The sequence below is a fragment of the Triplophysa dalaica genome, chromosome 6 (genome assembly GCF_015846415.1).
Source record: "Triplophysa dalaica isolate WHDGS20190420 chromosome 6, ASM1584641v1, whole genome shotgun sequence".
Taxonomy (NCBI): domain Eukaryota; kingdom Metazoa; phylum Chordata; class Actinopteri; order Cypriniformes; family Nemacheilidae; genus Triplophysa; species Triplophysa dalaica.
Window position 1 is genome coordinate 15,218,694 of NC_079547.1, and position 14,442 is coordinate 15,233,135.

Genomic DNA, 14,442 nt, shown 5'->3' on the forward strand with positions numbered 1-14,442 from the left:
CTGGCCGGGTGGAGAATGCAGTGGACAGGCTTTTTATCCTCTTTATTTTTTTTACCTTAACCTTATATCTCCTCAAGAAACGCCAAGCAAGATATACATTTGTTTAACGATCGACATGAAAAGGACACTCTGAAACGAGCTGAATTTCACGGAGACTATTTCGGTTGTCTTGACATCGGGATCTTGTCTTGGATACCGAGCCCGGTTTAACCGTATACCGCCAATGACAAGTTCTCCTCCGCGTTCTATCAATATCACTTAAAGACGATGTTTTGGGAATCGATGAATTGGACGAATATCTTGTTTCCTTACTTCCGAGTTTGATGGAGCCGGTTTAACCTGCACTTTTCCGACAGCTTTCTCATTTAAAACATTTTCACAGATTTTGGTTGGGACTAGGAGCCTAAATTATAAATCTGGTAAATCCTACGACAATGTTCACGAATAGTTACCTCCCAAGGATTCCTCGTTGGAATTTGAATGACGTCCTTCATTTGAATACGCACTAGTCTATCCTACCATCTCTGTTTTTACTGAATTTGAATGTTTCGAGACTTACTTGAATGACTTACATGCAACATACAATTCAATGAAAATGAATTGTATGTTGCATGGAAGTCATTCAAGTAAGTTTCGAAAAATGAACTGAATTCACCCACCTTTTCATTTTTCACAGTAATTCAAGATGACATCGGAGGACAGACAAGTGACGTTGAGTGAGCTTCCCATGGATAACTGGATGGCCCATCTGCCTAGTGCACTGTGGGATACCCCTCTCTGTTTCATGGCTATTCCAGGTACCTAACCGTTTAATTTATATATCACAAAATGTATGAAAGCATTCACTTTGTATGCATATTACAATACTAAACATTTATGAACTTTCTACATTGTTGTCTTGAAGAGCTAGTGTTTCAAAAGGCTTACCTTGAAGCTTTGATAATGATAATTCAATAACTTTTAATGACATTCAAGCATTTAGATCTATACACTAAGCTTGGATATGGTAAGACAAGGTAGTGAAATAATATTTGTGGTCGCATTGTCATTTTTGTAATAGACTTTGAATTTTTAGGAAGCCATAATGCAATAACGTACTGTCTGGACAAAAATGACCGGTCCCCGGTGGACCTCACCCAGCCGGATATGCTGCAAAAGCTGGACAAGTATATGAAGCCCATCATACGACCGTTTGTTTACAAGTGGGCAATAGCACAGGTATGGTAGTCACCACTAACCCAGTTTCCCCAAAGTGTGTTTACAGTAGTTTTTTTAGTATATCTATGGGTAAAATGAATCAACATTTGATTTGTTTTATGCTTTGTGTTGATTTATGTTTTTTCCAATGGATTTTTGAACCAATTTTTGCACATAAGCAGAGGCCAGACTCATATTTCCATTCACAAATTTCCAAGGTCATGAGAAGCATTGTTGTTCTGTAGATTTTAAAATACTTGCATAATATAAGATTCAGTTTCTTTATATTAAATAATGATGTCACATATATCATATAAGACCATCTTTGTTTGGTCTTTAACTGTATCTACTTTTGAAAAAGCTCCATGGTGGTGTCTTCCTTAAAATTTAACTGTTGAAATCAATGTGTTTATGTTGACTACCTTATCAAATCCCTCATGAGGTAATAGACCAATTTATATCAATGTGCATCAGCAGATTTCTGTACGGCACGAGTTTCTCAGCATACATCCCGAAATCTATCAGCACAAGAGGGAATAAATTGCCGTATGCTTTCCTGTCGAAATCAATCAAACACTTTTCTAAGTATATTGGAGCACAGTTAGATTGGACAGTATTAGATGTAGGTAGCATACTGTTAGTTCTGCTCCTCAAATCTGATTGGACAGGAGATGATCCACTAGCGATGATATAGGACCAAGACAGTGCTGGGACGCTATGAATTTTATCACTGCAACATAGTAACTGTTGAAAAGATCTGCAACAATGTTATAGATTTCTCACACATGCTCAGTTGCTCTCTCAGTCACTCTTTCTTACATGAGCTCCTTGTTATTTAGTAACCTCTCAAAAGCATCCAAAACCGAGTTGCTATAGTCATCACGTTTCCAAAATATAGCTGCAAGCAGCGATTCTGGGCCAAGCCCCCGAATGCGCCGCAAGCGCAGCGCGGAGACGTGCTTGCGCAGAGCAACGAGAGCAATGAAAGGAAAATCTGTGATGAAAAAGGGACAGGTAGAGAAAAATAGGTGAAAACAACTCAAAGCGCACAATTTACACACAAGCAGAGAACACACCCACAGCTGGATTCGAACCACTGACCCCAAATATTCCACGCCGGTGACTTAGCGAGTTTCGCCACTGAGCCAAAACCCCACAACATGCCTGCGAAGCAAAGCTGATAGAAGTGTAAGTAGCGATATGTAACAATAACCAAACTTGCAGCTAGGACAGCACAAAGACACAAGAATAATATGTATGTGAAGAACAGATATGTTTAAAGAACAACCGAGAAGGAAACACAATGTACACTTTACATGTACAAGCAACACATGTGCCTCCCAGGATTCGAGCCCGCAACCTTGCAGTCTCAAGGTGTGCGCTTTATTAGGTGAGCAAATCTATATGACTCAGTTGAGCATAAGTAACAGAAACACATTGCACAGGATAAACAGATGTCAGAAGTGACACTGAAAGCAAGAATGTAATTTTGTAAAGAAATGCACAAGATACGAAACAACAACCTCTAGGACCAGATGGTTGCAGTTTATCAGGTGTGCCACTCAATTGACATGCTTGACCCAGGATCCCGAAGAGAGCTTTCAGAGCTTCAAACATTGGAATGGGCCAATCCCCGAGGGGCTGAAACGAGAAATACAATGTATTTGAGAAACAGATTGCATAAGTGAGGATGAAGAACATTTTTTTAATATTATAATGCACAACACGTTACATACTGTCAGAATAATTTGATATGAGAAAGACAGGCACAGTCAACTTTTAAAAGGAATTTCTCAAAATATCGCCCCCAGAAATAAAAAATCAGTTCGGAAAATTTCTCTGCGGCTCGGTCCAAAGATCAAACGAGTGGAGCTTTGAAAAAATATACCACTTTTGTCAAATGAGCAGCGACAGAAACGTTTTTCACATGCTATACAATAAGTTATCAACCGAATGTTAGAAAATGACAAACCAGGCATCAATGGAATCGGCACGGACCAGGAGAAATAGTTCAAGAGTTGTAAGTAATAACTTTTGAACAACGATGCAATTCTGTCCGGTCACATCTTTGCTGCTCAGTCCAAAGATCATCTGTGCATCAATCGGTCACAATTTCTAGGACAAGTAACGAAAATACGCAATACTGTACCTTTCAAGATGGCCGCTACTGTAATAGGAGGAGTCTTAATGAGCCTGAGAAGTAAATGACATGTGCTGAGTAGAATTTCTGTAGATCAATGGGTTCAAAAGTTACAGCCATTTTAAAAGTGAATTCTTGAACTGCTGGTGGTGCTATAGAGTGAGTACTAGGACCCCCATAATTGGTCACATGACTATTGAGGACCAGGCCTACGAGTTTGCCAAATTTCCTCATTTTTCAAACTTCATAGGGCTGTTATAGACTCCCATTGGTGAATAATAATAATAACACAAACAGAAGCAGTAGTGGCCATAGTCCCTACGGGGCTTGGCCCCCAATTAGAGGCCTGGATACATGTTATAAACTAGCAATGGCAGATTCTAAATCTGTGGTGTAAGAAGGTAGCTACTGTACACACAAGATGGCTTAATTTTCATTGTCCTGTTTTACGAAAGTACTATTTCACACGCTCCAGAGAAATAAACAGACACAAAGGGATGGTTATTTCACTTTAAATGGTTTCACTCACCAGTGTTCAACACTAGCTCGACTGGCATTGCATTGTTAATGAATGTGCTTTACATTATTTACCATAGGAGTGTAACGTTAGGGAGCAGTTAGATTCTGGAGTGAGATACTGTGACCTGAGGATAGCACATCGGCCCAATGACAGCTCTGATGATCTCTACTTTTACCATGGTGTTTATACCACTGTTACTGTGGAGGTAAGTCCATTGACACATAAAAACTATAAAACTTATTAATATGCATGTAAAAGTTTAATAGGAAAAGTTATTTTTGAAGTAATTTGATATTTTATCATTTAATAGGAGCTATTTAATATGAGTAGAAATATATTCAAACCAACTTGATCCATTTCTTGTGCTTAACAGACAGTATTAAAGGAGATCAGTGAGTGGCTCGATGTTCATCCAAAGGAAGTTGTCATTCTCTCATTTAGTCACTTCCAGGGCCTCTCTCAGGAACTCCACACACAGCTTGTCTCAACTATAAAGAGCGTTTTTGATTCCAAACTGTGCCCCAAAACGGTACGCGTTCATTGTCATTGTTTAATTTTAGAAATAAATTTATAGAAATCACAAAGAAATGTATTATTTATCAGGAATGTGTGACGCTACGGAATTTATGGAGCCGGGGTTATCAAGTTATCATTTCATATGAGCACAATGGTGCTAACTGCCACCATGAGCTCTGGTCCCACATACCTTATTGGTGGGCCAACAAGTCCAAAGCTGAAGCCCTGATTGAGGAATTTGAACGTAGAAAACAAAACGGACGACCAGGTAAAGGTTCTTTCTTACTCAGGTATTTTATTGTTAATATCATCACAATCTTTGAAAAAAGGGGGAAAGTTCTCATATACATCGTTTTCTCATATACATTGTTTTCCACAGGAGGGTTCTTTGTGACCGGCATCAATCTTACTGAAGATCTGAAGTACATATGCTCCCATCCCACAGAGTCGCTGAAGGATATGGTGATGTCTACATATCCCACATTACTTGGCTGGGTCCGGCAGCAGAAGCCTGGCTCTAGAACTGGCTCTCTCAACATCATAGCTGGGGACTTTGTGACAGAGAGTAAATTCGTACCGACTGTTATTGCACTAAATGAACATCTGCTGGACGGGACTACTTGATTAGTCTTCACAATGTATGTAATGTTCGACGTATGATTCTTTTTTATTCCTGTGATGGACTTTTTTACTAGTCAAGTATGACAAATATGACTTTGCACTTGTGATGATGAATAATTGGTGATTATGCACTTATTGAGTAATGGTGTTTAATTTTAAGTTACGGGTAGAATAATGCATTGATTTTATGACTTGAATTTGCTGTCTTATGAAGCTTATTTATGCAGTGACCACTGTATACCTCTGACCTTGCAATATTGTAAGCACATTTTAAGCACCTGGTTCCTGCAGGATATTATTATAAGGATCCAGGGTATCACAACATTAAAACATGCAACAGTCAGAAACACAATGTTACACAGAGGGATACAATAACTCATTTTTACATTTTTCAAAAGACTATCAAACACTCAGGGTTGTGCATTCTTTATTATATGGTCTTTTCAGTTCACTCCTTAATGGATTGGTATCATGGTTACTGTACGTACTTTAAGTGCAAATGTATGTGCACTCGCGAAGCATGAAGATCGCTGAAACATGCATATTTCTCTGTCACAGCGGCATGCCATTTAAATCAGATGAAGTCAAGGGGTTCTCCCTTTAAACATATAAAAACATTATGCTAGCCCAACATTTAGACTTTTTGAATGGTGTATATAGTATGCAATGCACAGTTAATAAAAAGAATGAAAGTTTTTTTCTGAGAAACTGTTGTGTTCAAATCAATCTACTGGTTTGACAGAATTATCCTTTTACTTCTTTTTTTTTTGGTAAATAATCTGCATTCTCTTTTAACCAATTAACCTTAAATTCTCAATGAACCTGCCTATTTTTCTTTTCTTTTCTTTTGGTTAGGTTATTATATTAGATTAGCTCTGTTGTTTATTAAACTCAAAATAGATTTATTAAGAGGACAATATTTACTGCAATATATATTTAAAGGCATAGTTCAAAAATATTAAATCTGTCATCATTCGCCTTGGAGTTGTTCCAAATCTGTACAATTGTCTTTGTTCTGATCAACACAGAGATATGTATTTGGAAGAATGCTTATGGCCAAACAGTTCTTAGCCCACATTGACTACCTTAGAAGAAAAAGTACTTTATATATATTAAAGAAAATATATGAAGAATGTAGGACAGGAAACAGTTCTGTGTCACTTTTGACCATCATTCTTTGTATTCATATATATATATATATATTCATAGTTTCATCATACTATGGTAGTCAACGGGGTCCAAGAACTGTTTGGTTACAAGCATTTGTCCAAATCTGTGTTTCTCTGTGTTCAAGCAAACAAAAAAATATACAGGTTTGGAACAATTAGAGAGTGAGTAATTAATCACAAAATATGAGTTTTTGTGTGAATTATCACTTTAACTAGAATCATTAGCACCAAACAATATATAAAAAATAACAACTGAGGAAAGAATTGTTTCAGTTAATAACGAGTCAAAGGATGTCGAACTGATAAAAGAACACCTCATTTCTGTTAATATAAAGCTGAATTTATGAAGATTAAAATGAATGAACTACATAACTTTTCAAATTGATAAAATGTTTTTTTACTTGGACTATAAACATTACACGCAATGTGTTCAATGACTTCAGCACAGCACGTCAGAAACAAAAGTTGTGTGAAAAAACGTAACAGGGAAGCAGGAAATAAACTGGTCGAGCTCGCTATACAATCTCTCATATTCGGCATTCATTCCTTTCACCTCCTGAAAACGTTCGCAAAGCATGAAGTGCAGCAACTAAAGTTGGTTGGTCATTCCTTATTTAAGAAACTGGGCTTTGGACTCCTTTATCTGTGTTATCTGTTGTTTAGCTCAAACGCGGAATGTTTCAGCGGAGGGTCCGCCATCATTTTGTATTTAAACGCAGACATAGACGCTTTTCTTAAAATAATCTTTATAAAGTCAAATAAACTTGTGATACATGGAGCGCATTAGAGTGAAAGCAACCAGTGAAGAGGACTGGATGTCGTCTTTGCCAGAGAAACTGTGGGATGTTCCTTTAACAAATCTCTCAATACCAGGTGAGCACCACCTTTTCTTACAGAAGACTTACGTTTATTTAGTATGACCTGAATAATATAGAATATATCTTTTTAATTCTAATACAATTACATTTTTAAAAAAAACTTTATCATTTATTTTGCAATTTTTACAAATTCGTCAACAACATTGTTGCAACCTAATCAATAAAGCCTCACTTGTTTACAGGTAGCCATGACGCAATGAGCTACTGTCTGGATATCACTTCCCCACTGCTCAGATCAGAGTCAGATACCTTCAGATTACTGGATAGAGCATTCTGCTGTTTTTCTCGCCCAGCTATTTATAAATGGGCCACTACACAGGCAAGAAAACACTGCAATTCCTTATTGGTTATTGTATTGAGTGACTACAGAGTTTAAATGGATAGTCCATCCAAAAATGAAGATCCTGTCATGAATTATTCATCCTCAAGTTGTTTCAAACCTGTATACATTTCTTTGTTCTATTAAACACGAATAAAGATATTCGGATAAATGTAATCAACTGAGATTTCTGGGGCCCCTTTGACTACCCCAGAAATCTCAGAGGCTTAAATGCTTCTACATAACTCTCTATATACAGGTTTGGAACTACTTAATTCATGACAGAATTTTCATTTTTGAGTATCACTTTAAGGTTTGTGTCTTTCTCACAGTTCTTAAGGTCTTCTGTCTTTGTAAAAGACAATCTAAAATACATTTACGCCATCCTATCAAACTTATTGTTGCAAACAACATTTTCAGGTGCAAAACATTGTGGAGCAACTCAACGCAGGCATTCGATACTTTGATCTCCGAATTGCCCACAAACAGTATGATTCTTCAAACGATCTTTACTTTACTCATGTGATTTACACACATGCAACTGTGGTTGTAAGTACAAAAAAAAGGCGCCTTGGTTTAGCTACTTTGTGGTTTTTTTCTTCTTTTTTTAACATTTCCTGTTGTATTACAGGAAACTCTACAATCAGTTGCTTCGTGGCTTGAATCTCATCCTAAAGAAATTATCATCCTGGCTTGTAGTCATTTTGAAGGGTTGGATCACAAACGTCATGAGGATTTTATTTATTCTCTGAAGAAAATCTTTGGCTCTAAACTGTGCCCTCGCAATGTAAGAGACCATCTCGATTTGCAATTCGTTCAGACATTAAATGCCTGTGTTAATATGGTTTTTAAAACACAAAAAACAGTCATTCTCCTCAATGTAAACATTTCAATATTCTTTGACAATCAGACACCATATGCTGATTAATTTAGTTATGAAATAACTAAATATCTCACCAAAACTTCAGAAACATCAACACAGAGCAGACAACAGTGTTGCAAGATGTCATGTGGTCATTAAAATGCCCCATTCTTGAAATGGTTCCATTACTGGTTTGTCTTCTTTTTAAATGCCTGTGCAATACATATTTCTACAGGAAGCAGTTTTAACCTTGCGCAGCCTATGGACATCAGGCTATCAAGTTGTACTGTCATATGACGACCAATCTGCAGTGCGCCATAAGGAGCTGTGGCCGGCTATCCCGTACCTTTGGGCCAACAAGCCTAATGCTGAAGAACTGATCCAGTATCTGGAATGGCAGAAACAACTTGGTCGACCTGGTCAGAATAAACTAAGGAATTATTTCTAAATAAACTTTTGACTGTTTAGATTTTAATAATGTAAATTTACTTTGAATTACCAACATATACATAATTTTGTTGTGCAGAAGGGTTCTTTGTAGCAGGCCTTAATCTGACAACGGATAGATGTTTTATTGCCTCGCACCCTCGGATGTCTCTCCGAACTCTGACCGTGGAAAACTGGGACTGTGTGAGAAAATGGCTGGAGAATCAGAAACCAGGAGCTGATTCCATTAGTATGAACATCATAGCGGGCGACTTTATTGGACCCGTACCATTCTGCTCGATTGTTATTGCTCTCAATAGACTGCTTTAGTCAAGGAGCAGGTAAAGCAAAATGTTTTAGGTGTCGGTTAAGAAATGTAATGCATCTCGTACAATCTGATACAAACTACATAAACAAATGCTAAAAGCTTTCTACTGGTTTAGCAGTGTCTACTACAGTTTCTATGATGCCAAAATGCTGATATTGCATAATTAATCCTCACTGTGTTTACATATGCATGTTATTTTAAAATGTACATAAAAAAGCAGTGTTCCATTGTTTTACTCAAGCTTTATGGTGGTTAAAAACCAGTATTGTATATGTTCGATTGCAACATTGTTTACATTACCCAAATCCACTTTATTTCTAAACATCTCATTTTATTAGTTTTGAGTGCATTTTTAGCAAATAAATATTTACATCATTGTGTGACAACTAGTGCATTATGTCAATGATTCCAGATTATGTAGTTCTGGCTGTGAAAAACGGAGCCATCTGTTGCTAGGTGACCCGGAACAGCTTCCTGTAGCGGCCATATGCAGCTTGGCTAATAATGACCTTGACGTTGGCCGTACAATCGTCTCCCACATCATCCACTGCCTGAACTGTCGCTTCCTTATACAGCCAACTGTGAAGGACAAAGGGCACAACACTGACAAATTTGTGGATTAAAATGGATGTGTATTCTAATACATTTATTTACCCAAGACTTACGCTATTTCGGGGCTGTTGAGCTGCACCACAAGAGTCATTGTTTGTTTGCCAGTAGACCTTACCACAGCGTCTTCAATCTTTTCTGTTAACACATCCAATCCGTGCTCTTTAAGAGCTGATATAGAAATAACTTCAGGATCACTGGTCCTGTATCTGTAGACCAACATACAGAAAAATTAGAACACCTGCCAACAGGATACAAGTTGCCATGGTATTACTATGGTAACTATGGTGTTCTGAGCAGTGTTTAGCTATAATTGGTATCCAGTTAAAATAATGTTGCAACAGTTGTTAATACGTGGTCTCAAGTTATGCCTTTGCTAAGATAAACTAACAACAAGTAATATGGTTATTTAGCATTTATTAATCTTTGTTAAAGGTCCAGTTTGTGAAGTTTAGCAGCATCTAACAGCGATGCTGCGGATTGAAACCAACGGTTCACTAATCCGCTCAACCCTCCATTTCACAGCTCTCCTTTGGATGACACAGTAATAAGATGCCTCACGTTTTTGCTTTTTTGCAGAGGGAGATAACGCATTTATGAAACGCACTCTGTAGAGCAGTTTGTCCTTTAAGGGCTACTGTAAAAACAACATAATGAATTCCATGCAGGTGGACCCTCGGTGTATGTAGATAGAAACAGCTCATTCTAAGATAATAGAAACATAACGCTTCGTCTATATACACCTCTGAAGACAGTTATGTCTTTTTTATTGCATTTCTGTCAAAAGATCCTCCTTAATATCACACATAGCACCGTTAATAGTAGTTAATGCAAATACAATTGTAGATGTTAGTTCTTGTACGGTGTATGAACTATTATTAACATTTACAACTTTGGATTTTGAAAATGTATTCATAATGCTGAAACAAACATAAACTAATATGTGGCCCTGGATAACGAAACCAGTCTTAAGTAGCACGGCATTTTTAGTAAAAGAGAAAAATGCATTGTATGGTCAAAATTATCGATTTTTCTTCTATGTCAAAGATCATTTGGATATTAAGTAAAGATCATGTTACATGTTTTTTTTTTTTTTAAATTAGTCATTTTTTTTGTGAGTGGATGGCCTGCCATAAACAACTTCAAAGGCAATTTTTTTGCACTCTTAGATTCCAGAGGTCTAAACGGTTGTATCTCAGCCATATATTTTCCTATTCTAACAACTCATACACCTATAGAACTCTTATTTATTCAGCTTTAAGGTTATGTAAAATCTCAATTTCATAAAATTAGCCCATAAGACTGGTTTTGTTGTCCAGGGCCACATTAATAAATCCTGTATAAGTATTCTTCATTTTTAGATCATGTTATCTAATGCATGAACTAATGTAAACAAATACAACCTTATTGTTAAGTGGTACTAAATCTTTCTATGAAATTCTGGTTCCTAGATATGGCACGGCATCCCTTCATTTATATAAATGCCATCTTTTCATCATCAAATCGCTTATAATTGCCTAATCATGCAAATAAATATCACACCTCTCCCAACAATCCACAATTTGAGATATTATTCATGCCTATGTAATGAAAGTTTAATAAAGCTAAACACTTTAATTGTATTTTTTACGTTTGTTCAAATCCCTAAGTTTAAGTATGAGCAACAGTAATAATTATACAATAATTATACAAGTACAATATAGGAAAATCTAAAATTAAATATTTATTTCTAAATGATGCTGGTGCAAAAAGCAGGAGAAGAAGGCGATGTCTCACCCTTCAATGAGGTCGATCTTGTTGTGCACCTCTATTATGGTGTTGAATAATCTTTCTGGAATCTGAAGATTCTTCAGTACATTCAGTACATTCACCTTTTGATTAACAGTTTCGGGATGACTGATGTCTCTCACATGAATGATAAGGTCCTGCCCAAGAAAAAGCATTAAAATGTTCTAAAACACTGTTAAAGGGCTAGTTCACTTCAAAATGAGAATTCTATCATCATTGACTCCTCACACAAATCTGTATGAATTTCTTTCTTCTGAAACCAACATTTTTCAAATTATCTTCTTTTTTGTTTACAGATTTTCCTTTTGAAGGTGAACTATTCTTTTAATAATAAACAAACTGATTTTTTACACCAGTTTCATGCTTTCCAGATACATACAGAATGTGCCACATCTTCCAGGGTGGCAGAAAACGAGTCAATAAGCTGGTGAGGGAGCTGGGATAAAAATCCAATGGTGTCCACATACAGTACAGTCATGTGACTGGGCAGCTGTCCTGCATGTACTGTTACATCCAAAGTGGCGAAGAGCTGGTCCTTAGGCTGGAGACCAGCATCACCGGTCAGTGCTTTAATGAGAGTTGTTTTACCTTTGGAGATAAATTGTTGATACGTTTTTCATCACAAATTTTCATCACAGACTAACAGGTAAATTGTTGTCCAAACCTCACCACAGTTAGTGTAGCCCATGATTGACACTATAGGAAAATCTTTGTGTTTACGTTGGGAGCGGAGCAGGTGCCTCTTCCTCCGAAGTTGCTCCAGGGCCGAGCGGATCTTCAGCTCCCTCTCCTTCAACAACCGCTGCTGCACTTCATACAGGGTTTCACCTGCAGAATCCACATCAACTCTCTATTTCAAAACTTTTAAGGTCTTTATTTATGTGTATTTAACATTTTTGGGGGGATTTTTCTTGTACAGCTGCTTTGATAAAATTCAAAGGGTAAAAACGCTATCAAAATATGTGACTTGACTATTCTTGTCAGTACCTGAGCCCATAATGTACCTTGAGCCACCCCCTTGCTGATCTAAATTTTCTACTTCATTTCTCAGCCGTGACCTAAGAGTTCAAATACGGAGCATGTAAATAGATGCAATCAAATAGATGTTTTTGTTAAAGATATTAAACAGAAGATGAATGTCCATAAAAGGGTTTTGTTTACAGTAATAAAAGGGCTAATTATATGATTACACTTATGGATCAAACTTAACAAAATTAAACAATCACTTCTTCGTATAAATAAAAAATAAAACTTTACCTGAGCAAAGGAATCTCTGCCAAAGAGATCTGCAGTTTGGCTTCTTTAGTTCTTGCATTACAGCGGAAAATATGCAGAACAAGTGAGTATCTGTCCAGAACCTTTACTCCCCAGGCTTCCTGTAGCTCTTTCTGGAACACACATACATTTACATTACATTTACATTTAGGCATTTGGCAGACGCTTTTATCCAAAGCGACTTACATTGCTTTATCCTATACATCTTACATAGGTATTTGTACCTATATAAAGTATACTTATATGCTTTTGGCAGACATTTTTATCCATGGCTACTTAAAGTGTTCCCTAGGAGTCAAACCAACAAATGTTGATTTAACCTAAATTCAACGTTTAGGCAGTTATAGAATAAGACACTCACTTCGGATGACGGAGAAAGGCGCTCAACGTTCACGAAGACAGCTGTGACCCCAGCGGTCGCTCTGATCTTCTCTTAGCAACATGTCAGAGCAGAGAAAATGTCAACTCGTGTCTATAATACACTATGTTCAATCCCAGTAAACCATATACCTGTGAGAGTCTGAAAGTTTCCCTTGCCAAATATTTTCTTCTTCTCTGGTGTCTTGGTGGAGAGGATAATCTTTTCAATAACACTCCAGTTCTGCAAAGTGTTCACCAGACCTACAGCCTCATCCATTTGAAGTGCCGCTGTTAAATAAAACATGTCTGTTTTGTGCAATATCTAACATTTCATTATCCGGTTTAAAACCAGGATTTTATTCAATGCATTATGTTTTTATTATTTATATATATATTTAAACAGACTCTATTAAATCGGTGTGAATTGAAAAGATTTACCTGTGGTAAGATATTGTTTTCTGCTGCCCCATTTCACATCAGGATGAACGATGAAGATTCTGTGGTGGTCTTCTTCACCAACACCTGTGGGGATCTGTTGTTGAAACAGCTCTTCTATTTCTGCCTCATCAATTTCATCTTCCTCCTCCTGTAGACTGTCCTGATCTGTACTGTGATTTTTACTCTTGAATATGCAAGCTGTCATAGAGAAAGCCCTTGCTTGACGACATGGGACCGATGATATTGCCTTTAAAGATTCAGTATTTAAACGTTGTTTAGGGTAGGGTGATCTGGTACCTACTTCAACACATTGCGAGTTAGGTTTTGCAAAGTTCATGTACCTTCTTCCAAGAACATGCATTTTGGGCAATCGTCCCCAAGCAGTTTTACATAGAAATACATGCTTGGTCAAGTAGTGTATCTTGTTCAAATCCATCTGCTCGGGTTACAGTAAAATGAAAGTCCAAATCATTTTAGATTAAACTTTCATAATGAAACAAAATTATAGCGACTGTCATAAACACGCGCGTAATGCATGTTGTTTGGGTGCTTCTTCTTCTCTTGGTTTTAAACAGGGACGATGGATCTGCATCGCCACCTTCTTCTTCTTGTGGGATTTGCGGCAGTTAAAATGCTTCCAAGGCGTATTGCTGCCCTCCCCAGTTAATGTGAAAAACTAAATTTTATAGATCAAATCCTCAAATAGAGACCAATGTGAAGTAAAAAACGAATAACAATCTTTATTGTTAAGTCCTTATTCCAAGAATCGATTTTAAAATTTAAGTTAAGAGTTCCAGCCTGCAACAGATCAGAAAACGTTCGGATTCTTGCAGCACGCTAAATTTCACACTCCGTTATTGCAGTGCCACCTATAGGCTTCAAGCAGTACTATATTACGCCAAGTAATAATAGTAGTAATATTTTAACATAATTCGTATTTTAATGTGAATGTATTATGTGAATCTAACGATTAAAATGGAAGAATAAAATATTCAG

At 36.9% G+C, this 14,442-nt stretch overlaps 3 protein-coding genes across 4 annotated transcripts; 2 read left to right on the forward strand and 1 right to left on the reverse strand.

Moving 5' to 3' along the window:
• On the forward strand, nt 1–5,407 carry plcxd1 (phosphatidylinositol-specific phospholipase C, X domain containing 1). 2 transcript variants are annotated; one of them, XM_056750677.1, is made up of 7 exons: nt 1–419; nt 677–797; nt 1,076–1,218; nt 3,934–4,062; nt 4,231–4,386; nt 4,461–4,641; nt 4,753–5,407. In XM_056750677.1, the coding sequence occupies exons 2-7, from the start codon at nt 686–688 to the stop codon at nt 4,995–4,997; spliced, it is 966 nt and encodes a 321-aa protein (XP_056606655.1). In that variant the 5' UTR covers nt 1–419; nt 677–685; the 3' UTR covers nt 4,998–5,407. The 2 variants fall into 2 exon arrangements, with proteins under 2 accessions (XP_056606655.1, XP_056606654.1); XM_056750676.1 differs by having other exon boundaries at nt 1–797.
• A 1,235-nt stretch (nt 5,408–6,642) lies between these two features.
• Nucleotides 6,643–8,978, forward strand: si:dkey-66a8.7 (PI-PLC X domain-containing protein 1). Its single transcript, XM_056751498.1, has 6 exons — nt 6,643–7,036; nt 7,224–7,360; nt 7,781–7,909; nt 7,992–8,147; nt 8,458–8,641; nt 8,749–8,978. The coding sequence occupies exons 1-6, from the start codon at nt 6,937–6,939 to the stop codon at nt 8,976–8,978; spliced, it is 936 nt and encodes a 311-aa protein (XP_056607476.1). The 5' UTR covers nt 6,643–6,936.
• Nucleotides 8,979–9,414: 436 nt separating this feature from the next.
• Nucleotides 9,415–14,183, reverse strand: gtpbp6 (GTP binding protein 6 (putative)). The gene is made up of 10 exons (XM_056751496.1): nt 13,447–14,183; nt 13,159–13,296; nt 13,010–13,080; nt 12,631–12,761; nt 12,361–12,431; nt 12,043–12,201; nt 11,753–11,961; nt 11,362–11,510; nt 9,642–9,794; nt 9,415–9,555 (listed from the first exon to the last, which is right to left on the reverse strand). The coding sequence occupies exons 1-10, from the start codon at nt 13,880–13,882 to the stop codon at nt 9,429–9,431; spliced, it is 1,644 nt and encodes a 547-aa protein (XP_056607474.1). The 5' UTR covers nt 13,883–14,183; the 3' UTR covers nt 9,415–9,428.
• Nucleotides 14,184–14,442: the final 259 nt, after the last annotated feature.